A 27,321-nucleotide genomic window follows, 5' to 3' on the forward strand; every position below is an offset into this window, starting at 1 on the left:
TTTTGAGAGAAATTGCTCACAAAAGTTAGGTACAGTTGTATTTATTTTTTTTAAGTTACAATAAAGAAATGCTCAATCCTCTGAATTGTCTCTGGTATTCTAACATAATTCAAACTGCACTTTACATAAACAGGGCCCACCTGGGAGTCGGTAACCTGCTGCCGTATTTCGGGTCTTAACAGTCATCTCGTGAGGGCGGAGGAAGCACGTTAAATCCTGAGCTAACAGTATAATCAGCCGTATTTCCTAACGGTCACTGGGGATGGCCCAAAGACAAAATCCAGGGGGCATGAAAGGCAGTTCTCAACTGACTGCCCATTGCTTTTCACCCTCTCTCTGAACTCACTGCACAGGTCACATCTCGCAGCTGGAACTTGGCCTCGCAGGACGTATGTGAGATCTGTGTTGTGGCAAGCCTCCAGATGGTGTCCTCTGGATCACAGGTTTATAGGGAGGGAAGACATCAGGGTCATCCTTTCATTATATTAATTTACTGGCTAAACACAGGATTCTGATTTTTATGATGTGGACACTAATTTCATACATTTATTGGCATTGTCCAAAATATTTTATTTTTTTAATGGAAAAAAGCCATTAATATTCGAATGAAAGAATCACATTAAAAAACTTAATATGTAAGAAACAGCTTCCAAGAACATTCAAGCAGCAGTCAGAGGGAGGGAAAAATACGTCAACAGCCCGTCAGTTTTTCTCCAAATATTACCCGATAGAATACAACCCAATTTCACTGGCTACAACAATTCATAGAATTTTTCATTGTTTTCTTGAGATGCAAAGTTCACTGTCGCAGTGTTTTCACATGACCAATCAAGTGCTACTTCTTGGTTAAAAAGGCCACTGGTAGACTCATCTGATCGTGAAGAATGTTCCTTCACTGCTGGGGAAATTTGCTCCCAAGAAAAGAAAACTCAAGTCTGTGCCAAGCCTCTCACAGCTCATCTCTTTCCAAATCGTCCAGCTCCACGTCACTGAGGTCAATGTCGTCTTCCACGGGAAGCTGGAAAACAAAGCCAACGTGAGGCCCCTCAGGGGCTGGGGGGGGGGGAGGCAGGGTGAGGGGCTCAGAGCACACCGGCTCACCACAGAGCGGTCATTTCTAGAGATGCCCCAGATTACAGAGCTCGTTCCTCCCTAACCCACCTCCTGCTTTTAACACTGCCTATTATTTCATAGCTGGAAAAGCTGAGAACTTGGGTGAAGTACGAATTCAACAAATTACCACCCCTTTAACACCAACAGCCATTTAGCTTGTCCTTCTGAGGAAGAAGGGGCAGAAGTGTACTAGAATAAATGCTCATTTCAAAGCTATAATTTTGTGTCTTGCAGACACACAGTAAGTGAATTCCAGGTTAAATGTTCAGTTTCGGGGTGATAATCAGGAAAGAAACCTCATTACTGAAATTTATCTCGTCGTCTCTGTCAAGAATACCCAGGGCCCGTTTCTGACAGCATGCCAAGGCTGACGTCCGGTGGAGAGGACCGGGCTTACAAATCTTTGCCCAGGGACAGGGAGAATACGGAGAGGCCGGACGAGCACCCCGGTGACAAGTCCTGCCTGCACACGGCCCCCCGCGCGCCCCGGGGACTCACCACGCCGTCCTTGCCGTCCCAAGGCTCTCTGGCGCTGATGGCAGGGAAGGCCCCGCCTCCTACAGGTGCTGTGGAGCCCCGCCCGAATGAGAGCTCCCTGGGGCGCAAAGGACCAAAACAAGCACAACCGGATGAAGAAACCATGTTTTAAAAATGACGACGTAAAAAAAATAAAACAAACAAAACACACAAATAAATAAATAAATATGACGACGTGCCTATAGGTTCCTGCAGAGGCATTTCTCACCTCTTGCTCCTGAACAGTATATCATCTTTTCAAGCGAGGACAGCAATGCAACCAGGTGTGAAATTACTCGGGTCTTGGCATCAGATAAAACCAGTTATCACCAATAATTAAGAAAAACTTATTTTGCTAAAATACAAATTAAGTACACAATAACTATCAAATGTGATGTAGAACACGGGTGCAACCCTGACAGTTCCATGAACTATTCACCTCCTCTGTACTAAACAAACGACAAACCAGAAAAGGAAAACCAGTTGAAAAGAAATGTGAATAAACTCAAAGCTGAGGTTAGACCCTGTTGTTTCCAATAACTGAGTCCAAAGGCTCCATCTTGTTATGTAATTATTACCGTCATACATTTCCTATGGTTTCTGACACTGGAATCAGCTGTTGAAAAAGGATGACATACTTCTAAGTATAGCTGACCCCGGAACAACACGGGCTGAACTGTACAAGTCCATTTACACAGATTTTTTTTTTACACTACAGTAACGTATTTTCTCTGATTGTCTTAATTACAGTTTCTTTTCTGGGGCTTACTTCATTGTAGGAATACAGTATATGATACATAAAACCTACAAAATATGTGTTAATCAACTACCAAGAGCTTATTATCAGCTCTACAGTACTGAAGGGAGACAAGGTCTGGGTCGAAGAGGTTCACCTTTGTGATAGTCAGTTATGAGGAAGAGGCATTAACCAAAACAGTGCAGTGTCAATGCCTTGCATTTGGCTGGAAGGTGATTAAGTCAATTTTAGGCTGAGCTGAAGAGCAGGACAGAGAGCTCTGTACAACACTGGGTTTGGGAACCCTTAGTGTTGTTTGCACATCGCTGCAGTCACTTCAGAAGTACGCTCGTTTTCACATAATAATCTTCTAGAGCTAATGGCCAGAAATCGACGGGGTACTATCTGAGGTCAGGGGCACCAAGCGTGCTAGGGTGGGAATGGGTGAGAAAGGGCTCCTTCTAGCCCATGTGATATTTCTATGAGAATCAGGAAGAGCTCAATGCCAATGGCACAAGATGGCAAGGTGGCCATCACTCTACAGAATCCTTCCGCAGAAAAGAGAACATAGCTCTTACAGGAAGATGATTTAGAACTCAAACATCTAATTCTCCAGAATTCCAAATGCAAAATAATTCCATCGACTGCTTGGTCTATGTAAGCCTAGTTTTGAACCCACACCACCACAGAACTAAGCCACAAAACAAAAACAACTCAAGAAAGCAAGAAATTACCTGAGAAACTCATTAATGCCTTGCTCGCTGAAAGAACCTTTTAGAAGAGCAAATTTCATCTTGCGTGCATTAATGGCCGCCATGGCAGGGTACCCAAACCCTCCAATCCCCAAGGCGTTTTCAAGTTCCGACTGGGCTCCAGCTTCGGTCCACAGCCACCTAGAGAAACAGGCTGGTTTTTAGGGTAAAGATCCCTTTGAAATTAGTTGAAATCTAATTATAGCGGGTATTAAAAAAAAGATTACACTCCCAATATTTTCTGGAATGAAATGGATGTAGAAATAAAAAGAAAGTTTACAAAAACAACGTATTCTAGATGTGCTCTTAACTACAGTTCCTCTCTTATATTCCCTAAACCATATCTCCAGAAGTACCCCCGATCTACAAAATTTTCCTCCCAGCCCCTGAAGTACTGTCCACTAAACCTGGTAAATTTTCCGTCTTTATTACCTGAACTCCTACTAATATCATTTGCGGGATTATGCAAGCTCTCTAGAAGCATCATAACTTCTTTGTAAAACTTACTGGTATGTCATTATTCAATACCGACGAACACGCTCAGCTGCATTTCCTTACTCAACTGCTACAACGGTGAGGAATAACGGGTGCCAGAAGGCGCTGTTCTGTAGGCACACAACCCTGCGCTGAACCCAGGCAGGCGGTGCAGGGTCACCTGTCCCAAAAGGGACAGCAGGGGCAGGAGGGAGGCGGGACAGCAAGAGATATTGAGGAGGAGAAGCAAAAGGTTCAACAGGAGGCAGACATACTTTGTCTGAAAAATCTGCCGTATCAGCCCTCACTTGGAAAAGGGTAAGCAAACACCCCTCTACTTCTCTTTCTTTGTCTGGCCTCCAAAGCTGTGCCGGAGTCCAGTGAGGTGACTCAGGTTTTGCTTGCTAGCTGGGACCCCAACCACCATTTTAAAATGACTGCTATGAGAAAAATGTACACCGTGGCACAGATGAGTGTCTTAGAAATCAGAGACCTGCATTCTTTCCCTTCGAGATGGTAATTATTTACCTCCTAAACTTAAAAAAATGCCAAAGAGAAACAGGGACACATTCTACAGAGAACACAGTGGGAAGCAGAAACTTGAGGAGCATGACGCTCTCCCAGCCAAGTCATACCGAGATCGTAACTTACCCCCACATTTTCTTTTTGTATTTGTCTGCCAACTTCAGAAGAACGTCTAAGTAAGAATTTCTGCCAGCAGCTCCTAATTTAAAGAGAGTGTTTTCAAGGTAAAGATAAAGGCGTCCGCCACGCTCATCAGCGAGAAAGACCCGCAGGGCAGGGAGAGCCGCGCAGGGAGAGTAGGGGAGCCTCTGTCCGGCGTACCGGTGTCCAGAATGTGCGGCAGCACGGCCACAACACAGAGCTGGCGCTCCTCACACGTCTTCTTGGCGACGTCCTCACTGATGATCTGCGGGCCCGGAAGACGGGGGGTGGGTGGAAGGCCACTGACACAGAACCCAAAACTCAGCTTGACAACACACACTTGGCATCGTCACATTCACTGAAGAGCAGAGCAGTTCATGAGACTGAGCGACTCCTCCGGAATACGACGGCCTTGTTTGCCATGCGGCACCAGCGACAGCTCTGCTCTGTGCGGCACTTCTGCGACTGCTCCCAAAGCCCTCCCTTGGGGGGGCCAGAGAGGCGTCGGCGCGTGCACGCACACACACACCCACACCCCTCCCTCCCTCCATCCGGGGGGCCAGCGAAGCATCAGCGCGCGCACACACACCACACATACCCCCCCCCCCACGGTCTCTGAAATGACAAAGGGTGTGGGTGTGGCCTGGCTCTGACACTTCCTTGTTTAGCTAGACAGATATATACATAATTATGTATTTATGAGCACTTGAGGCTCTCTGGGCCTCCGTTTCCTCATGTAAAATGGAGATAAAAGCAGTATTTACCTCTAGGCATTCATGTGAGAACCGAGAGAAACAGACGTAAAAGCACCAGCATGATGCCTGTCCCACGCTTCTCCGCAAATAACAGCTATTACTTAGAGAACGAGGGCAGCGTGACCGGGTGCATTCTGTTTTTAAGCAGCTTGGTACACCTGTCCTCAGACTGTAATTATTTTAGTACTAAAAGTTATGAAAAGCAGCAATTTATCAGACAGGTTTTCCCCACCCGAAACGAGAGAACGCTTTAAAAGGGAAAGAGCGCATCTGAAAGGACAAAACGAGTGTCACTGCCGCATTAGTGCCCCTGCCATCAGCCTGGATGAGTGCTTATCTGTGGCGATGGAAGCGGTTTACCTCCAGCAGCTCAGGAGGGGGGGCATTCTCAGAAAACAAATCCAGGGCCCGGGAGACAATGTCAGATCGTGTCCGCCCCCCATCATAATCCACAGGAGACTCTCCCTTCTGAAATATCTTGATTGTAGGAAATCCCCTAATCTATTAAAAAGACAAGACAGAATCAAATTAACATTTAATAAGAAATAAAATAACCTTATGCATTCTGAAAGTACCTTGTAGGTAATTTAACATAACAATATCCCCAGCCTGCATCAGTGATCAGGGATGAGACACAAAGGTCTGTTAATCAGGCGGTTTTAACAATCTGCCTACCAGGCACAGCCAAGTCTTATTCAAACCTTGCATTTATACTTAATACAACATATCTGCTCTAGAACAAAAGGACCAAGTTCAAAAGCAATGAGTAACTTGTAAAAGCCTGGGCAAGCTGAAGATTCACATTAAGCACACAGCAGAAATAGTGAGATATTGGATTAAAAAAAAAAAAAAAGTCTTGAAGACTTAATAGTTTTAACAATCAAGCAATTCAGTTGCATTACAAATGGCCAAACATCTCCCCTCCTACCACACAGGGAGGCTTAGAATACTGGATGAAGTAATAGTTGAAAATACGGTGTATTTCTCAAAGAAATGAGCCTTACAGACACACTCACCTCATATCGGCTGGCTAGAAGCTGGTTAACTGTGGCATCCACGGCTGCAAGCTTCACTTTTCCCTTCGTTTGCTCTTTCACCTCTGTAGCTGCAGCAGCCCATTCTGGCTCAAGGCTATAGAAAAATATTTGCACTTTAAAAGTATATTTTAACTCTCGGCATAAATACTTAAGCTGATGTGTGTATTTCTGCCCAGTCCAGTGAGATCTGGACACACGTTTTGTGTGTGTGTGTTGGGGCGGGGGGGCGGGCACAAGTGATACCACCCTTCCAACTTTCCCTTCCCTTTGCGGGTCTTTGTGACTGCCCTCCCCAAATCGGGATGCTGGCTCCCTGCTCATCTCTGAAAACACAACAGAAGATACTCTTGACTCTCATGCCAACATGTAACAATCACTTAGAATCCAGAGTTTTTCTGGAGATCTCAGTGATTACCTGGGTCTGGGTCAGCTTCTTCAAAACAAACGAGGTGACTATACTGAAGCACTGTGACTCGAAGAACATGGTAGAAAGCACTTACTTTTTGCAGTGTCCACACCAAGGAGCATAGAATTCAACCATCCAAACATCGTCACTATCAAGGACATTCTTATCGAAGCTGTCGTCCGTCAGCTCAATCACATCCTTCTTGCTTGAACTTTCACTCCTACCCTGTCACGGGTGACATTAAATATTAAACTACCCACGGCCAGAAAGCACACTATTCCTGTTCTAAATAGATTTAACAATCTCACCCACATCTTAACAAAGTTTGGAGCTTTTCTTTCAAGTAAAAACTATTTTACTCAGATTGGGGACACTCCTTAATAGTATTTTTGCATGTTAAGCAGTGTTTACTATCAATTACCAATCCCTACAGTATAATATCATCTGCTATTTTGTTAAGAGAAACCCCACATGGCTCACAGAACCACCCAGCAACACTACTCTAATTCAGACTGGGCACAACTGCTCATTCATCCCAGGATGTTAAACGTACCACAGTTGCTACCCTTCCATAGATAAGATCCCTACCAGTCAAGAGAGCTAAATAGAACATTTAATCCTTTTTTTCAAAGAATTTTTTTTTTTAAGTTTTATTTATTTAAGTCCTCTCTATACCCAACATGGGGCTCAAACTCACAACCCCGAGATCAAGAGTCGCACGCTCCTCCGACTGGGCCAGCCAGGTGTCCCCAGTGAATTTTCTTGAGTACCAAAGCTCAGAGGCAGTCAGTTCTGTTTACTGCTTTCTGGTGCCTGGGCCAAAAGCCATGGAGATAGGGGAGACAACTGTGCCCACTAAATGTCGGAGTTTGAAATAAAAGGCAAGAGCGTGGAATCTCTGGGTAAGTTCTCAGTCTGTGTAAGGAAGCTAGTTTTACTGGTCTCTTTAAGAGTCAAGGGCCATTTTATCTATGTCTGTAAGAATTTAATGCCTCTTCACAAGAATGGAAGTACATCATGGTTAAACATCACATCTCATACATGAGCATCTAAAAATACCAATCCACGGAACAAGAACTTCTTTCTCTTCTTCCCTGTCCATTTATATAGAATTTTCCAGGATTTCAGGCTGATTGCCAGATATAGGCCAAGAGATCATTCAAATTTTATCCCTCTTTGCCCAAAGCCCCTCTGGTCTCTTTCTCTCTCCACTTTAGAACTACAAAGGCCAGAGGATCCCAGAGCCCGGCTCCCCTGGCCTGGAGCTCTTTCTCTGTTTACAGCTCAAACTCTTCCATTTTAGCACTGGGCCGAGGAAGCCCATTTGTGGCCTGGATCTTGGCCTACAGTTGTGGCAAGTTGCCCTGGGACTAGTGACTTCTGAGGAGGCCAAATGAACAGGATGGGTGGCTGACTCCCTCTGGCATCAGCTGATCTAACCTTGTATTATTTTTTTAACTGAAAGTTCACTATCTACAATAGTAGTAATGACTTAAAAAAACAAACTATCCTCTACAAGTAGTCCACATTTTGGCATCAGAATCATCACACACATTAAAAATGAACTTTATACAGCCTTACTTGCTTTCCAGAACTATATCCGCCACCCTTTCCCCCAAGGCGGTCCTTGACGAGCTGGCGCAGGGCACTGAGGGCAGCATCTACGATGGCTTCACCAGTTCTGCCACCTAGAGGAATACAAAGGACAATCAGATGGACGGATGGCGGTGAGCTGTGTGCCTGAAGGACACTTCCTAAATCTGTCAGCTTTATCGGATGTCTGAACATACCCAACAGTACACACGTGTATTTAACACAGGGCCAAGTTCTCCCTACAATGCATTTTGCACTAGACTTTTCACTGGGAAGACCAAATCCCCTTCTTGAGTTTTAGGTTATTAGCGTGAACAAGAATATCCTCCTGCTCACCTATTAATACCATCTACAAATGAGAGTAACTCACAAACATTTACCGAACATGCAACATGTACACAGATAAATAAGAAACTTATTTGGTTAAGAAAGCAGAGAACACTTCTAAATACAAATAACCAATTGAGAAAAATAGAAGGAACTATTTCTATGATAATGGAGAGAAAAAAAAATGTGGACAAAGTAGAATATGAAATGCCTGAAGCCAAGTAACTGGAAAGCAATCCAGGCCTCTTTTTTCTACCTTGCTTACAACACAGTTATCTTGGGCTTTTTTTAGGTTCTCTAGCTGAATTTAATCCTAATCTAAGAAGTAATAAACCCTGTAACTGAAACTCAATAATGACAACAGCCTTTGGAAATTTAACCAAAAACTATATACTCAAGAAAAAATCAGGGGGCTATTAACTGACTCGGAAGTGTGCAGATAATACAGGCCATGAGGCTATCTTCAGAGTTCATTTATTTTTTTTAAAGATTTTATTTATTTATTTGAGAGAGAGAGAGAGAATGAGAGAGAGAACACGAGAGGGAAGAGGGTCAGAGGGAGAAGCAGACTCCCTGGTGAGCAGGGAGCCCGATGCGGGACTCGATCCCGGGACTCCAGGATCATGACCTGAGCCGAAGGCAGTCGCTTAACCAACTGAGCCACCCAGGCGCCCCTATCTTCAGAGTTTAAAGGCAAAACTCTAATGAAGTCTCTTTGGAAAATTTCATATTTTTTTTTTTTTAAATAGTTTATCAAACTGTCAAGAGAGAAAAACGTCTGAGAACCCTTTCGGACCTGACATTAGAAAGAAAATATAGTACAGCAACACGCAGAATATGTTTGAATTGTGTCGTTCTGCGGCCTTGGCCGACGCTTCCTAACACAGAAGGGAAGCCCTGCACATAACACGGCCTTCTGTTCCTTCTCTAACTCTAGATGCCTTCACCCTCTGAACCAGCGCCCCTTCCTCCAATCTACCTGGAAATATACCAGATTAAGAAATGTACTAGCAAGAAAGAGAGGGTTTTCTCACTCTAGACCAAGAGTTGGCGAACTCTTTGTGAAGCGCCAAACAGCAATTATTTTCAGCTGGGCGGGCCTTTCTATCAGTTGCAGCTACTCGATGCTGCCATTTTAGTGGGAGAGCAACTACAGACAATATGTAAACAGGTGTGACTGTGTTCTGAAAAACTTTATTTACAAAAACAAACGGGCCCTTCCTCCTAATTTTTACCTACCTGCTCAAATTAAAATTCCAACCAGGGGAATGGAATAGTTAGGAAAAGTCCTTACCCTGATAATCTTCTGGTCTGTTTTTGTTGGAGCCAAAAATCTTAATGGTAGGAAATCCCTGAACGCCATATTGACCTCCTAGAGACTGATGTTTATCTGCGTCAACTGCACCAACTTTTACAACATCCTGTGAAAACATAAAAGTATTATCTATTTTTCTTTCAACTGGAGCAGACTCCACAAAAACCCATCATTTGATTCTTGTAGACTCAGGGACAAGATAATAAAGGGCAGGGTTAGGTTAATAAACAGAATTAATGAAGGCTCTTGCCTGGAAAATCATTACTACACGGAATGATGGGTGAACTGTAAGTCAGCCTTAGAGGGAACTCTGCAGTTCCCAGAATTACCATGACGAAGAGTAATTATGTCACTAATCCGGAAAACTGAGTTAACAAAAACAGACAATGTAAAAATTAAATGTATATTATCCCTTTGCTCCCTACATGATTCTGGCACCAGAACAAGCGTTCTGAGCTTAATATGCAAATCAACTTCCTATCCTACATTAAGCCCAGTTGCACACTTATTTATACATTCACAGGTGAATGTGGACATCTTAGAAACTTACTTTTAATGCAGTTGCTACTTTCTTCCATTCTGGTGTCAACCTCTGGCAGTGGCCACACCTTTTAGGAGATGAAAACACAAGGCAACAATTAATGTCTTTGATCCCCAATTCAAAAATACTCCACCAGGGCACCTGGGTGGCTCAGTTGGTTTAGCGTCTGCCTTCAGCTCAGTCATGATCTCAGGGTCTTGGGATCGAGTCCCGCATCGGGCTCCCTGCTCAGGGGGAGCCTGCTCCTCTCTCTCCCCCTCTGCCTGCTGCTCCCCCTGCTTGTGCTTGCTCTGTCAAATAAATAAAATCTTTAAAAAAAAGAAAAAAAGTTATATATACACAAACCTGTTACGTTTATACCACTTATCGAGGTTGCAGACGTTATACCGTTCATTTTCATGGTTGAATAACATCCATTGTATGAAGATACCATAACCAGTTTACCCATAGGTGATTAGTTTTTTTTGTTTGTTTTTTTGTTTTTTTAAAAAACAGAGTAAAGTCTCCTAACTAGGCTTCTAAGGACCTAACGAGCAAATGCCATGTGCCAGGACCATGAGGGGCCCTTCGTACAGGATTTCATTTCATCGGCACAACACTGAAGACAGGCCTTGTTATCTTCACCTTACGGATGAGGGGACAGAGATGGAGAAGAAACCTCTCCACTATCACACAGTCGTCCGTGACAGAGCTGCTGGATAGGTCTGTGACTCCAGGTCCCATGTTTTTAATCACTATATATTAGCACCTTCCACAGGGGCCTAAGCTTAATCCGATATTTTAAAAGTTAGGATCTTCTGGGAAATGTCCCGGAATGCTGCTTCTACATACTTCTATCTAGTATCTTTTGCTGTCCACATGCTCCTACTTAGAAGTCCAGGAGTCAAAATTTTATAGGACTTTGTGCCTCTTTAATTTGGGTTTATACTATGAAAGGACTCAAATCAGAAATTATCAGAGTGTATATTCCCTTCAATTTCTACATGAAGCATAGTAAAGACAGATCAAAATGCCACGTAAATCTAAATATAGCACACCTCTAACCCAAGTGTTCCTCACCTGCGGTCCACAGACCCTGAAGGTGTTAGTGGATAAAAATCCAGGGGCTCCAGGAACTTTTGAGGGCGGGGGGGGGGGAGAGGAACACCTCTATTTTGCTAACTTGCAATGGAAACGAAGGCTTTCCTTCAATGATGAACATTCACAACACACCAACTGTCACAAACAAAAACTCACAGCTACTCTTAGATCACTACCACAGCTCCTACACTTCTCTTCCAAACTCGTTTATGCTCATCACTACTTCACGATTATGGCGTCTAGGTGTTAGGGCTGCTGCTAGATCTTGGTATTTACTGTCCCAGTGAACAAGTACTAGATAACCACATCAAGATTTATTTTAGTATTTTGACAATGTTATTTCGATATTTTAGGTTCCCTCTGCAACCCTATATGCTTTATTTTACACAGAGAAAAGGAAAATCTTTATTCTGGAAAGAATTCAAAGCCTTCACCAAGCTGCCAAGTCCAAACACAAGAAAAGGGGAAAAACACGTGCTCTAATGAGACCTCCTGTTCTCCAGAACATTAGGAAGCAAAACTGCCATGGAACAGTAACCGTTAACTACAGGGTCCGGATCCAGCCTTCTCAATGATGCTCTTCGGTTTAGTTTTGGAATGAGGTATATTCTCTTTATATCGTAGCTCCCCAAAACAATGTCAATTACCATAAATGATAAAAAAAAGTCTAACTTGTAAAAATTGCATACAAAGGCATTCAACAATAGAACAATCTGCACAATTACTATTTGTGCATTTACTAATACGAATGGACTAACCCATATAGAATGCTCACTTGGATTTAACAAAAAGAGAAGCTTTAAAAAAAATAATAATAAAGGCACTCAGATGAATAGTATTCACAATGTGGCAACATACAAGTAGAGGGTTTTACCTTAATTTGCTACACTGAACATTAAGTGACGTAGTCCATGAGGACTGGTAATGAGTTTCCAAAATTCAGTTTCATGGTCTTGCAAAGGAAAAAATTAAACCAATACAGGAAAACCTTTCATTAGGCCTATCCTAAAATGCACCCACTCAGGTAAAAGAATCTGTAAGAATTTCATTTACTACCCCTACGTGAGCGTAGGGGGTGCAGCTCACATCTAAAAGTACTTCCTGAGGTCATTTGCAGGACACAGCTGGCTGGGGCTCAGGTCTCCTCAGGGTACCCTCGGCCTGGCCTGCTAGATTACAGAGGTAACAGCCTTGTGCACATTTTGCAGTTTCCATTCATCTGTCTCTACACTTCTCTATTTGTTGGGTTTTTGTTTTGTTTGTGTTATATGCTTAACTATATCAACAATTAGTGCAATATTGTATTTTGACTCTAATTGTGCACCATTAATTTCAATGATAATTGCATCTTTACCCCACAAGGGTTTTGGGGGTTTGTTTGTTTGTTTTTTTCCAGCAATGCATGTAAGGCAAGAGAAGAATTTTAAAATTAAACCAGTTTTTAATGACATACTTCTGGAAGCAACTCTCTCCAAGACACAGAATGGAATCAATCACTAGTTCTTCCCTTTCCTGTGCCCAATATTCTTTCAGCATAAATAAGTTTCCCTTCCATCAAGATCCTACTCACCTCATCATTGAGATATACCTTCTTAAAATTTTAAGAATGATTTTCTTCTTTTTTGCAGCAATCAGCTACTCCAACCATTCTTTTTCAGTGGACTTGATCTCTATGGCCTTTAACTCACACCACTTTGGGGAGTCTCCCACTTGCCTCTCTACTTCTTTTAAACAAGCAGTAAACTAGATAAACTAGATGACTGAATAAAATCATACTTTCATATAATATTTTCTCTAATTTTATAAAGTACCATAAATAACCCACAATATGGCTTTACACTTACCATGGAGCATAGAATTCTACAAGCCACAAGCTAGCACTTTGAATAACTTCTCGGTTGAAATTTGATGGAGTTAGTTCAATCACATCATCACTGGAGGAATAGAGACCATTCGCTGCCAGGAAGAAGGTGCAGCTCATCAGACCTGCAGTAATGACACAAAGCACAGCATGAGCAAAAGGGTTCATGCTCTGGCAGCAAACTTGGCAACGGGAGTCTTCTTCAATTGCCCAGTGTCCTCCCGGGTCAGGGCCCTTTGAATCCCTGGCCACTTGCTGCTCTTGTAGCCCCTGGAATCTCACTCCCCCTGGTGCAGGGCACAGCAAGGACACAGAGGCCACACTCTCACCTCTTGAGCTGCAACTGGGAAAAGATTTCTTGCTTTGTGCTTATGCATGAACATCTTCATTCTTTACAATCACCTTGTGAGGTACTACTACTACGGCCATTTAATGGGTGAGGACACTGAAATGTTGGCAGGCTACCCTGTGACGCTGGGCAATCTACACAGCATTTATTTTTTGTGTTATGCAGTTGCAATATTAGAACACTACCTTTATTACTTTCTTTTGAAGGAAAAAAATCACTTGTTTCCTCCACTAAACTGGGACTCTGTCAAGGGCAATAATTGCTTTTATAAATACTTTCATTTCTGCTAACACTATTCATGGCAATCAGTAGGCACTTACAATGCTGTTGGATGAGCTTACAAAGAATTTTCATGTACATGTTATAAAGCGAGGATGGAGTCCTGTGGTATTATTTTCTTTTTTTAAAAAGATTTTTATTTATTTATTTACAGAGAGATAGCAAGAGCAGGAACACAAGCAGGGGGAGTGGGAGAGGCAGAAGCAGGCTTCCCGCCGAGCAGTGAGCCCGATGGAGGGCTTGATCCCAGGACCCTGGCACCATGACCTGAGCCAAAGGCAGACGTTTAACGACTGAGCCACCCAGGCCCCCCTCTTGTCGTATTATTAATAGCACAGTTTAGGGGCGCCTGGGTGGCTCAGTTGGTTAAGCGACTGCCTTCGGCTCAGGTCATGATCCCGGAGTCCTGGAATTGAGTCCCGCATCAGGCTCCCGGCTCAGCGGGGAGCCTGCTTCTCCCTCTGACCCTCTCCCCTCTCATGCTGTTTCTCTCTCTCCCTCCCTCTCAAATAAATAAATAAATAAATAAATAAATAAATAAATAAATAAAATCTTTAAAAAAAAATAGCAGTTTAACCACACTGTGGACCAAGTGCATTTTTCTTGGCTACTCTACGAACTGAAATGTAATTTTTAACAATTATATAGGAAAACAAGTTCTGATTTATGAATGTTTTTGTTTTCTGAATTGGTAGTACTATCAAAATTCCACCTCCTCCTTTTAAATATATATAGGACTTCTCTGTTTTCCAGTTACATTGCATCTAATACCTCTAGAACAATACTTAATAATGGACTGTTCTTGACCTTAATATTTTCTCACCTGCTGGCTTTTGGGTTGCAACATAAAACTTTATGGTATTAGAGAAATTCCTGTTACTTTCTTTTTAGCATCTATGAATATGATCATATAATTTCTTTCATCTACTGATGTAACAAACTGCGAAACTGACCCGTCCTCTAAGGCAGTGTGTGCATATGCCATCTTAGTCATATTTTCATATGCCTTGTAGATAGAATTTGGAAGATTCCAAATGGAGCTTCTTTGAATAACCCACTGGTAAATTTCTTCTGGAAGGCATGTACACCAATGTTAACTGTTCTGTTGCTACATCTTCCACCTTCTACTTACATAGCACTTTCAATTTTGAGATCACTCTCAAATACATTAGACCACTTGGTTTTCCACAGCATTACTAACCAGAGAGCAGGAATAAGCCCTCTTTTGTAAATAAGAAAACAAAGGCACATCCAGTGGCCCATCTGTGGTCTCTGACTTCTATTTCCAAGTTTTTCCCATTAAACCACTGTTGTCTTTTTAGTTCTCAGGATAAAATGGTTCAGTAGGTCACGGGCATGAATAAACAATGTCATTATATTGTTCAAGAACACTGCATCTGAGGGGGTGCCTGGCTGGCTCAGTCAGCAGAGCAAAGCATGCAACTTTCAACCTCAGGGATGTGAGTTCAAGCCCCACACTGGGCACGGAGACTAAAAAACAAACAAACAAAAAAAACATGGCATCTGAATTATAGATACGGCTAATGTTGTAGGAACTTAGGAAAATCAAACTGTGGACCTAAGGGTGACATAAATTTTATAATGCAGGGGGTATGACCAGATTTGCTTTCTAGAGAGTTTTCTGGCTCTCAGTGTGGGAGAGTGGTGTCACCCAAACCCAGGGAAAGATGGAAAGGGCAACAGTAAGACACGCTCTTGGGAGATCAAATAGGAGACCGAAAACTAACTGCTGGATTTAATGAGCGATCCCTGGGGCCCAGGACGGTTGTGGTGGAGTAGTGAAAATAAGCAGCAGCCAACCTGCAAAAAAGACTGGAGAGAGTAAGAGGGAACAAGTTGATGAAAACAACGGATAACTCTTTAAAACAAATCTTATTATAAAGAGCACAAGAGGGGAAGCAAATGTGGGGTAGAAGGAAGGTTTCTTTTTAAAGATGAGAGTGATCTGAGCATGAAGGGAAAAAATACGGGGAGCAGGAGAGGCTAAAGTGGAGGAATAATGAAACAGAATGCCTGGAGTTAGGGGAGGGAACCAGAGTCAGTGATGGGGGAGCCGGGGACAGTATGACCTCCTTGTCCACCCCGAGAGGTGAGAAAGGGTGCATGCGGGTGGCGATCAGGCATCCAGAATGGGGCTCTCCCAATGACTGCTGCTGTCCGAGGTGGCAGCCTCTCACCACATGCGGCTGCCCCAACACGTACTAACAGTATAAAAAGCGCATGAAGGTTCGAGGACTTGGTAGGGGGAAAAGCATCTTGTTAGTATTTCTGACATTGATGACATGCTAAAATGATATTTTATATACACTGGGGAAATAGATATTAAAATTAATTTCACCTATTTCTTTTTACCTTTTTAAACGAGGCTACTAGAATATTTAAAATTAGATATAAAGTTTGCATTCTTATCTCTACTGGAATTTGCTGCGCAATAATCTTTTTGTTGCTGCAGGGAAGGTTAAGTGGAGTTTGACATATTTAATAAAGTAAATTAAGAACCCAAGAAGACAGAGTCCTAATTCAGAACACACTTAGAACTTAAGACTGGTCCTGGAAAATCCTCCATGGAGTTCTACTTTCTAAATTTTATCATTTTTTATAAAATCAACATGAATTGATACTTGTTCAATACATTGAGCTCACTGTGGAATTTTTGAAAATGCAAAAGAAAACCCATCAACAGTTCCACTAGAATGGGCAATATTTTGGTGAATATTCTTACTGATATCTCTATGCAATTCAGAGGTCTAAAACTTTATTATATTTATATGCATGTGATCTTACTATATACATTCCTTTCTGTAACCTTTTTTCCCTCAGAATGAGTTACAGACATTTTCTATATAATTATGGATTCCTTAGCACCCTCACCCCCTATATAGCCATTATCATGTTGCCAATCCACCCCTGACAGAATTTATTTCCAATCTGTCACTACTAACAGACTAATGCTAAAAATTGTTATACTTTCCTTCCCCTCAAATAAATATAAATATTTCCTTAAGAGATGATCTTACAGGGAGGATGGGGGAATAGCTAATATTTTGATATATGTATCTGTCCAACTACTCTCCAGAAACTGACATATTAACTATGAATAATGCTTAAATGACACTACATACCAGGTACTGTCTAAACAACTAAGATAGATTAACTCATTTTAAGAACCCTATGTGGTATGTATCATCATACCCATTTTTAGACCAGGAAATGGGAGCCACAGAAAGGGTAACTTGCCTAAGGCCACATCATTATAAAGAGATAGAACATGGTTATGCAATCCAAATTTTTAACCAAAGGCCTGGAGACTGCATTAATATAATCCCAAGGAGGGTCATTAGGTAGATTGTGGCAGAATTGTTTTTTTTTCCCTTCTCCTGTCAATCAGGGACAGCAGGCTGTTACAAGCAGGCTGGAGTCGCCCAAGGGATGGACCATGATTTTTTACCTCAGGAATGTGCTTCCTTTCCATACAAAGATGGTCATGACATCAGAATAACATGGACTTGGGCTTTTTTCTTTTTCTTTTCCTAGTAATGTTGGAGTTATTTGTCTGTAAATTTTGCCTAATTCTCACAAGAGCCTCCCCTTTCTTATAAATGGCTCTGCAATGGAAATGTCTTGATAATAAAGATTTGAGACCTAAATTCCTTAAAAGGCAGTATGACCTAGTAGGGCTAGAAAGAAATTAAATACTCAGAAAAACAGATTAAAAGATGTATAAACGAAAGGAGCCAGTAACTACCCCCTAGGAAAACCCTCAAGAAAACAAAAAAACCCGGGGCCATTTAAGATGATAAAGTAGGTCAATCTCCATCAATAATGTCCTGTTTCTGAAATTCACATCGCAGTTCCACTCACTGATAATGAGCACCCATGGGAAATTGGAACATCCGAGTGTCTAGAATCTATGTGAGCAGATGGTTTTGCCATCTGTGGCTCCCCGTTATTCTTCCAGAGTAGTTAAGGATGTTACAAATCCACATCAGCAACATCTCTGTCCCACACCTGCTAGCAAGAGTACATGATCCCAAAGCAGTCCTCTAGAAACCAAGAAGGCTCCCAAAAAATGGTTGACTACATGTATTCAAATAATGAGTTAATTGACAGAATCACAGACTTTCAGAGCCGAGTCTGAATTCACCCGAAGCAAACTAAACAGACACTGCAATCTTTTCCCCTGCTCTATGTTCACTCTCTGCAGTCGTACAGCAAATATTTATATCTCGCTTACCCTCCTGAGACCTCTATGGACTCGTGCATCCTGGCGACAACTCAGAGCGGGAGTACTAGCCCAGAGTGGTTAAGTGACTGGCTCCCGCTCACACAGCTAGTAAATGCGGGTGCGGGCTGGGGCTCTGGTCTGGACCCAGAGCGTTCCAGTAACGTCGGTAAGAGCGCCCGGGCTGGGTGGGACCGAGGGGAGCCAGAAAAGAGACGGGACCATCCTCAACCTCACTGACTGTAGTTTCTAAAACAGACATTTACGTAATTCATGGAAGTCTGCGTTCCATTTAGTTTTTGAAAGTTCAAACACATTTAAAGCGCTTTTGGAAGGCACCGTTCCCTATCTCAGGCAACTCTTCGGTCTGATTCCAGGGCTGGGTTTTTGATGTTCTTCTCATTAGTGGGGATTCCACAGAACAGGTGACGAGCTCGTGGCTGTGCCGCACGCACGCCGGCGTGAGGACAGCGGGCCCAGAACAAGGGAGCACTGACCCTGACCCTGACCCTCTCCGGTCGCCCGCGGCCCCAACCTCCGCCAGGAATCAAGGCACTCCGCGCGGCTCCCTCGCAGCTCCCGGCCTTGGCCCCCGCTCGGCCCGCGGCCGTCGCCCCTCCGCCCTGGGTTCGCGCCCAGCCTCGAGGCTCCCCGTCCCCGCCGCGCCACGCTCCCCCGGGTGGGCTGCGGGAGCCCCGCCGCCGTGCCTCCCCTCCGCACGTGCCCCGAATCCGGCGGGGCCCCGCACCCCCGCGCCGGCCGGGCCCGCCATCCCCCACCCCCCCACCCCAGCTCCGGCCAAGGCCGCACGCCCGCCCCGCCCCGCCGGGAGCTCCCGGGCGGCCCCCCGAGACGAGGAGGCCGGCGCCTACCCAGCACCAGGCGAGCCATGCCGAGCGCCCGGGCCACCGTGTAGTCCCTCCGTCGCCTGAGCTCCGCGCGCCGCGCCCCCGCCGCCCCACGTCCCGCCCTCAGCCGGTGAGGCAGGCGCCGGGCGGAGCGGCGGGGACCCGCCGGAAGGCGCTCGCTAAGCCGTGGCCGCGGCTCATTGGTCCTGGAGGACTTCGCTCATTCGCATAGCCAATGGGAGGTGGCCGGGTAGAGGTTCCCGGTTTGATTTTTTATTGGGGGCGGGGCGAGCGGCGGAAGGAGGGCCTTGCTGGGGGCGGGGCGGGCCAACCTCTCCTTTCTCCGTGGCGCTCAGATCCCCCCCACCCCGAACTTGGCGTTCAGCCCTCTCCCTCCCGTAGAGTCCAGTGTTCGGTTCTTCTTATTTTAAGGGTCTTTATTCTCTCTTTCCCTCCCTGGCCTCTAACGAGCCCCTTTCCAGGCTTCACTCATCCCTTGCCTCCTCCGCTCCCCACTCCTTAACCCTCTTTGTCTCCAGGGAGGGTAACTTTTTTTTAGGCCCTCAGTACATCTAGGACCTTATTAAATGCCATATTAATTTTTCTTTTCTAATCTTTCTCGTCTACCGGACGAGTATTCAGTTAAACGCTTGCTAAGCACGTACTGTATGTGCCATAATTGAACACGTTATTTATTTTGTTGAATTACTTTAAAAGTTCCCAAGTCCAGGGCACCTGACTACAAAACCTTTTCACTGATAGATCAGGTTCTCTGTGGAAGCCTGTCGGGCTTCAGCTTCAGAGCTCCTCAGTACGGGGTTTCCTTCCTTGCCCTGCGAGGGGCCTTAGCAATGCGATCAGAGGTCATGTGTTTTGCAAAACTTGCAAAAGTAAAATATTCTTAGCGTAGCAGGCTAAGATACCGCATCCTTCCACTCCCATTTCTCGTCCTGTGTTTGGAGTGGACTTGAGCGTTTTGGTTTTGTATTAGTATTGGTTTATTTCTCTGTAGTGCTTAATGCATAAGACAGCTCGGATTCTGGCCAAAGCATTTAGCATTTAGTGGTGTCCAGGAGTGGTGAGGGCCTGTAGCGCTTCCTGGAGGAAGTGGCACTAGCGCTGAGTCTGAAAGATTTGCCAGGGGAACAGAGGAAGTCATCCAGGCACAGGAAGCTAAAGGGAGTGAAGAAGGCCCAGCAGGGTGAACTGGCACCAAGCAGAGGAAGCTGGCAGCAAACGCCAGATAATGGGGCTGGTGCAGGGGAGGGTGGGAGGGTGAGGTGAGGTTGTGTGGCATCTTGAGATATCCAGATCCTTCGTGCACCTGGGCCCTGTGGATCCCTGATTTTTGATTCTCCAAGATCTCTCTGGGTTTACTGATAACATTGTAAAATCAAAGATTGGTGTATCAAGGTAATCAATCAGTGGTGGCCTCTCAAGCAAACGGCCCTAAAATCTGGGTGGCTTATACCATAATGCTTTGTTTCTTGATCTCACTGGAAAGCAGCTTACCATGTGGTGACTCAGGGATTCTGGCTTCTCCCATCTTACCATGCCACCATCTTCTACAACATGCGCTCTCAACATGGGAGATATTACCCTTAAGGGGGCAAAATTGGTTCTTGGGAGAGGCTGGTGAAAAAAATCTTAGATATTACTAGGGCTACAATACCTAAACAGATATACAGTCTATTTGTGTTTTTCAAATTTCATGGGAGAGAGGGATTTAGGAAAAAAAAAGTCTAAAAAGTCTCCTTAGGGGGAATGATAAAAAAAAAGACCGAGATACACTGTTCTAGAACAGGACTGCCTAAGGAAAATACAATGTCAGCCACAGCCACATATAAAATGAAAAAAAATTTCTAGTAGCCAGGTTGCCTGGGTGGCTCAGTTGGTTAGGAGTCTGCCTTCAGCTCAGGTCATGATCCCAGAGTCCTGGGATCAAGTCCCGAGCGGGCTCCCTGCTCAGTGGAGAACCTGCTTCTCACTCTGCCTGCCTGCTCCCTCTGCTTGTGCTCTCTCTCTCTGATGAATTAATAAAACCTTTGAAAAGAAATTTCTAGTAGCCACATGAAAAAAGTAAAAAGAACATCTGAAGCTAATATAACACTGTCTGTTAACCATACTGGAATTAAAATTAAAAATTAAAAAAAAGATTAAATTTAATAACAGAGTTCAACCCAAAATATCCCCAATGTTATCATTTCAACATATAATCATATAAAAATGATTAATGAGCTATTTTGCTTTTTTTTCATGCCAAGTCTTTGAAACTCAGAGTACATTTTATACTTAGAGCACATAGACTGGCCACATTTCAAGTGGTCAATAACCATATCTAGCTAGTGGCTACTCTATTGGGCAGCACAGTTCTAGAACCTCCTTCGAGTGCTTGGTTGGTTCTTCTGCATTTGAGTGACTGAAGAGCAAAGTGAGAACAAGCTAGCTATACATTGAAGGCCTTGTGTGTCCTGGAGGCCGTGGGGAGAACAGAAGAATATAGAGAACACAGATTCAGCCATCAGAAGATGGGTTTATCAGTATGTTTTGCTATAATTTAGAATATTCTGTCTCTTCTTAAGCAGAGGCTTAGATGTGTTCACTGTTCACTCATTCACTCATCCTGTCCTTCACTCATTTGCTTGACGAGTATTTACCGAATGCCCATTTATTTCAGGCATGGTGCTAGGTTCCGGGGTCACTACAATGATTAATAGATGTTCCCGGCTCGTAGACGCTCACAGTCCAATGGAGGAGGCAGGTCAGTAAAAAGCTACAGTGAAGGAATATACAGGAAGTTCCATGGGCTCACGTAGAAAGCAAGCAGTTTGCTCTGCTTCAGGGAGTCTGTTGTTGAAGAGGCTTCCTGGGGTGGCAGGAGGCTGGAGGGGGTATTCCAGGCAAGGGCGGGCTTGTGAACAAAGGCACAGAAGTAGAAAAGCACGCGGTGTGCGGTGAATCTCAGGCAACCGTCAGTAGCAGAGCCATTGAGACCAGTCTCAAAAGCTACACTAAGCCACAGAGACAGTGAACACAGAAGGTCACTTTTCTTTTAGCAACATTGGGTTTTAAGAACAAAAAATTAAAACATTTTACACGACTAGATTCCTTGAATTCTAGAACTTTGGGTGCATATTCAGTATTGCTCTTTAGGTGCTCGGTAAATAAGAACGGAGTGTTCCAGAGTTGGGTGACCAAGATTTGAGACAATTCCAGAAAGTTCCATTGGCCTTGGCCGGAAGCTGAGCCAATTAAGCCCCAGCACCAGGCCGTGGTTCCCGGAAAAGACTGAAGGGGCAACAATAATATTTTCTGAAGTACAGCAGGCTCCTCCTCAATGTCTTGATCGCCAAGCAGAAAAGAATAAACCAGAGGATTTAAGGAGGTGGACAGGACAATCCAGGACCTTGACTTTTTGTCCCCTCGGGCAATGAACAGAATTAGTAGCTCAGATTTCCACCACATTTCATATAATTAATAATAATAATAATAAATAACATATGATAACTTTGCCTGTCCTTCCCCAGACTTTTTAAAGCAGGGTGGGGAGTGGAGACGTTGATGAATAAACTGGAAATTTCTTTTTCTTCTATTTCCCTATCATTTCCGCCCTCCCCCGCCTGGATTACTGCGGTTGCTGCTTGTCTCCCCTTGTCCCTTACCCTGACTTCCTGAAGCACCCCTTCCACCCAGAAAGGAGAGGAGACAAAGGCAGATGGGGCTGGGTTAGGATGAGTATGTTGGGGGGGATATTGTCATGGTCATTATATTTGCTCAGAAGTGAATGAAATGAAAGCCCTGAGGAAGGAACTAGATTATCACCTGACCCTGCCTCCCCTAACACCCGTGGAGGATTTTACCAGTCAGGGAGGGAGAAATCGGTACTGCACTCCTGGCCCCCCGGAATTTCTATTGCAGCCCCTTTGCTTTTCCCCTTCTCAGCAATGGTGTTAGTTTCTCCTGGCCGTTTTAACAAGTTACCACTAACGTAGTGGCTTCAGTGATGTAAATTTATTATCTCATGGTTCTGTAGGTTAGAAGCGCATCCCAGGTCTCACTGGGCTGCGCTCAGGGGTTGGCAGGGGCTGGGCTCCTTCCTGGAGGCTCTCCGAGAGCATCTGTTTCCTTGGCTTTCCAGCTCCTAGAGCTGCCTGCGTTCCTTGCTTCGCGGCCCCTCCTCCATCTACAAAGCCACCGATTATGTCTGGCTGGGTCCTTTTTGTGTCCCATCTCTCTATTTTCTCTCTCCTGCTTCCCTCCTCCATTTTTAAGGACCCTTGTGATTACAAGGGCCCATCCAGATAATTCAGGATAATCTCCCTCTTTTAAGGTCACTTGATCAGCGACCCTTCCTTCCATCTGCAAACCGGATTCCCCTTGGATATGTAATGTAGCATATTCCCCAGTTCCAGGGGTTGGGACATAAACAACTTCCAGGGCCCATTATCCAGTGGTGACACCCCCAAGGCACTTAGTGAATGAGTGAGTGAAGGAATGAAGGACCCTACGAGACAGGTATTACCATGACTTTTCTCTATGTAAGACATGGCTCAGAGAGGTGAACAAACTCACCCAAGCTCGCAGAGCCTCGGCTCTTAGAACCTGTGGTAGTTAGGATGGACGGGGTTATCCCGCAGGAACACAGACCGCCTCACCTCCGTCGCTCACAACAATGAAGGGTTCATCCTCCCACGCTACCTGTCTCTCATGGGCTGGCTACTGCTCGGCGCCACATGCGCATCACTCAGGGACCCAAGCAATGGGACAGCCTCAATAGGAACATGGCTGTTTTCATGGCAGAGGGGAAAAGACCCCTGGCACGACCACACACAGGCTCTTGAGTCTTCTGCTTGGAGGTGGCACACCTCCCCTCCCCTCACATGTATTGAACCAACCAGAACACATGAGTTCCACTAGTGGGGCCTGGCTTAGCCTGCTCGGGCTGTCATAACAAAATCCCGTGGACTGGGCTACTTAAACCACAGAAACTTATTGCCCCCCAGTTCTGGAGGCTGGAAGTCCACGATCCCGGGTCCGGCAGGGTTGCTTTCTCCTGAGGCCTCTCTTTGACTTGTAGTAGGCCACCTTCTCGTGTGTCCTCACGTGGGCTTTTGTCTACGTGAGCATCACTGATGTCTTTCCCTCTCCTGTGAGGATGCCAGTTGTATTGGATTAGGGCCCCACCTACCTTGTTTAACCTTAATTATCTCCAAAAAGGCCCTATATCCAAATTCAGTCACACTGGAGGTTAGGGCTTCACCATGTGACTTTTAAGGGGACACTAGTTGTGAATAGCGATGTGTCGCTTCCTCTTGTGGAAGAACATCATGGGGGTGGGGAGTGGAACATTTGGCAGAAAATATATCCAATCCACCACCGATTCTAACCCAGCCTCTCCAATGCCAAAGTCCAACAAGGAGCCCTTCCTCAGGGCTCTCCTGCAACAGATCATGCGCTCACTGAAGAGAGAGGCTAGCCTCCTTCCTCTTTGTACCCTCCATGCTGCCTGGTTGGTGGCTGACACCTTGTCGCGCTCGGCGTGTTCCTCAGATGTGTGTAAGTTCTTATTTTATTAGGATGGTCATTAGCTCCCCTTGACAATAATGGCTACCACCAGGGAACGCCCGCCCTGGGTCGGATGCTGTGTGGAGAGTTCACATGGACCCTTTCAGTGCAGCTGGTAGCAAACCTGTGATGAACAACAGCCGGGTCCCAGTTCTCAGTCGTGGGCCTGAATCAGGAAGGTTGAGTGACCTGCCTTGAGGACACACAGGCGAGAAGAGGAGTAGAGATCCCCTTCCCAGGCCTGTCTGCCTCCAGGCCATGCTACCCTGCCTCCCCCCTGGGGAACCCCCTGCTCTAGGAGAGTCTGGTCGCCCGGGGAACCGCCTCCATGGCCCACCCCGTCTGGTTCTCTGTGGCTCCTTGGCCTCCTCTCTGGCTTCCCCAGGCCTCCACGGTCCTTGGCATTCCAGAACTCTCACACCTTCCTGACATTGTAGGCACTGCTGGCTCTGCTGGGGGTGTCCTTCTCCCCATATTGTTGCTTGACTATTCTACGTATTCCTCCAGAGGAACTCAGCTCAGAAATTATTCTTCACTGCACACCCATTAGGATGGCTACAATTTTAAAAAATGGAAAATAACCAGAGTTGGCAAGGATGGGGAGAAACTGGAACCCTTGTGCACTGTTGGTGGAAGCATTAGGCAGTTCCAAAGACTGTTCAACAGAGTTACCATATGACCTGGCAATTCTATTCCTAAGTAGATACCCCCTAAAGGATTGAAAGCTGGGGGTGCCAGGGTGGCTCAGTCAGTGAAGTGTCTGACTCTTGATTGGGGCTCAGGTCATGATCTCAGGGTCGTGAGATCGAGCCCCGAGTCAGGGTCCATGCTGGGCATGGAGCCTGCTTGAGACTCTCTCTCTCTCCCTCTCCCTCTGCCCCTCTCCTGCACTCACTCTCTCTCTCTCTCTCTCTCAAAATAAATAAATAAATAAATAAATAAATAAATTAAAATAAAAAAGTTGGAAGCCGGGACCTACACAGATACATCAGTGTTCCTTGCAGCATAAACAAAATGTGGTATATCCATGCATTGGAATATTATTCAGCCTTACAAAGGAATGAATTCCTGATACATGCTATAATATGGATGACTCTTGGAAGCATATATGCTAACATATATACAGTATGTTATGGGTATTAAATACATTCAGACACAAAAGAACAAATATTGTATGTTTCCACTTCTCTGAAATAACTAGATTAGTCAATCTAGGTAGACAATCCATCCCTGTCCAGGTAGACAATCCATAAAGACAAAAAGTAGAATAGAAGTTTCTGGAGGCTGGGGGACAGAGCGATAGGGAATTGTTTAATGGGGACAGAGTTTTTCTTTGGAAAGATGAAAAAGTTCTGGACATGGCTGGTGGTTATGGTTGCACAACAGTGTGAATGCACTTAATGCCACTGAATTGTATATGTAAAAATAGTTAAAGTTGTAAATGTTGTTTCATGTGAATGTTACCAGCATAATCACAGACAGGAAGAAGATGTTCTTTCAGGCTCTCGGCTCTCCGGGGTGGGGGGGGGGGGGCGGTTTTCTGGATCAGTATAATGTACTATTTTGTTCTCTGCTTGTCTGCTGGCTGAATGCCCTGCAAGGTCAATGATGGTGCCCGCAGGTACCTGACATAATTAGGCTGCTAATATGTGTTTTATTTTAGTGCAAAAAGAAGAGAGTGATCTTCAACCTGGCGCATTTCTGCGAGCTTCCACAGGCACAGCGTGTTCTACGTGGCGAGCCCCTCTGGGGAGCTCAAGTGCATCGGGCAGCCCGGGAGAACAGCCGGTGCTCAGGTGTATTTAGCAGGGAGTACCGATCTCACCTCTGTTTCTCCGAGAGCATCAGGCAAATTGGGACAGAGAGCACACGGGTCGCGGAAGGCCACCTGTCTTAGAAGAGCCGCCTGGGCAGGACTGCTGTCCTAACACAGGGCCTGGAGAGGCTGGGGTCCCACGTCCTTGCAACCAGGTGGCTGTGACGGCCAGAGGTGCTGCGCGGAGGAGGGACGCAGTGCCCCTGGACCTGGAGGGCAGGGAGATGAGGGCGCCCCCTGCAGGTGACAGGGGTCAAATCCGCAATGGCCCTCTGTTCTAGGCGAAACTTGTAGAAAATAACAGGAGTCGGTAAGCTTCAATGCCGTGATTTTGGATGGACTGCTTACTAACCCCTCTTATGCACGTACCACCACTTATTTACCTAGTCCTCTTGGCGGGCCATTTGGTTGGCTTCCCTTTTACTTTCGCTACTACAGGTGGCGCTGCACCGACCGTGGTACTCGGTAGCAGTACCTGGCCAGAAGTCACATCTGACTTAAAAGGAGTAGGGCACTGTAGGGTGAGGGCAGGAGTTGCCTCACTGGCCGGAGGGCGGGGATGTGCCTGCCTTCAGGGATGGCCTGGAGGCAGGGAGCCATGGCTAACCCTTGATCCCTTGGTGCATCTGCCTTGTTCTTCCTTCTGCTGGGTTCTCCTGGTGGAAGATGGTCACTGCGTAGTCGCTAGGGCTACCACACAGAAGACAGCAGAAATGCATCGTCTCACAGTCCTGGGGGCCAGAGGTCTGAAATCAAGGACCTGGAGGATGGCGCTCCCTCTGGGACCGGCAGGGGAACCGTCCCTTGCCTCTTCCGGCTTCTGGTGGTTTTCTGGCGCTCTTGCATCGTAGGTGCGTCACTCCCATGCCTGCCTCTCTACTCACACGGCCTTCTCCCCACGTCTGTGCATCTCCTTTTCTTCGAAGGACTCCAGTTGTGTTGGATGAAGGGCTGACCGTACTCCAGTTTGGTCTCAGCTAATTATACCTGCAAAGACCCTATTCCCAAATAAGTTCATGTTCTGAGGTAGTTGGGGGTTAGGACTTCAA

At 45.3% G+C, this 27,321-nt stretch overlaps 1 protein-coding gene across 1 annotated transcript; it reads right to left on the reverse strand.

Moving 5' to 3' along the window:
• Nucleotides 1-25: 25 nt before the first annotated feature.
• On the reverse strand, nt 26-19,048 carry PDIA6 (protein disulfide isomerase family A member 6). Its single transcript, XM_025867738.2, has 13 exons — nt 18,916-19,048; nt 13,156-13,297; nt 10,241-10,298; nt 9,670-9,796; nt 8,037-8,143; nt 6,550-6,680; nt 6,029-6,143; nt 5,373-5,513; nt 4,438-4,522; nt 4,243-4,315; nt 3,100-3,258; nt 1,612-1,708; nt 26-1,018 (listed from the first exon to the last, which is right to left on the reverse strand). The coding sequence occupies exons 1-13, from the start codon at nt 18,932-18,934 to the stop codon at nt 950-952; spliced, it is 1,323 nt and encodes a 440-aa protein (XP_025723523.1). The 5' UTR covers nt 18,935-19,048; the 3' UTR covers nt 26-949.
• Between the last annotated feature and the right edge of the window lie 8,273 nt (nt 19,049-27,321).

This window comes from Callorhinus ursinus, unplaced genomic scaffold (assembly GCF_003265705.2).
Source record: "Callorhinus ursinus isolate GAN/ISIS: 27379988/994484 unplaced genomic scaffold, GSC_fseal_2.0 scaffold10, whole genome shotgun sequence".
NCBI classification, from domain to species: domain Eukaryota; kingdom Metazoa; phylum Chordata; class Mammalia; order Carnivora; family Otariidae; genus Callorhinus; species Callorhinus ursinus.

Coding starts and splice junctions, on each gene's coding strand:
- PDIA6 (XM_025867738.2), bottom strand. Junction 4,316..4,437: donor GCCGCACATTCTGGACACCG/GTACGCCGGACA, acceptor TCTTTAAATTAG/GAGCTGCTGGCAGAAATTCT. Junction 1,709..3,099: donor GGCATTAATGAGTTTCTCAG/GTAATTTCTTGC, acceptor TTTGCGCCCCAG/GGAGCTCTCATTCGGGCGGG.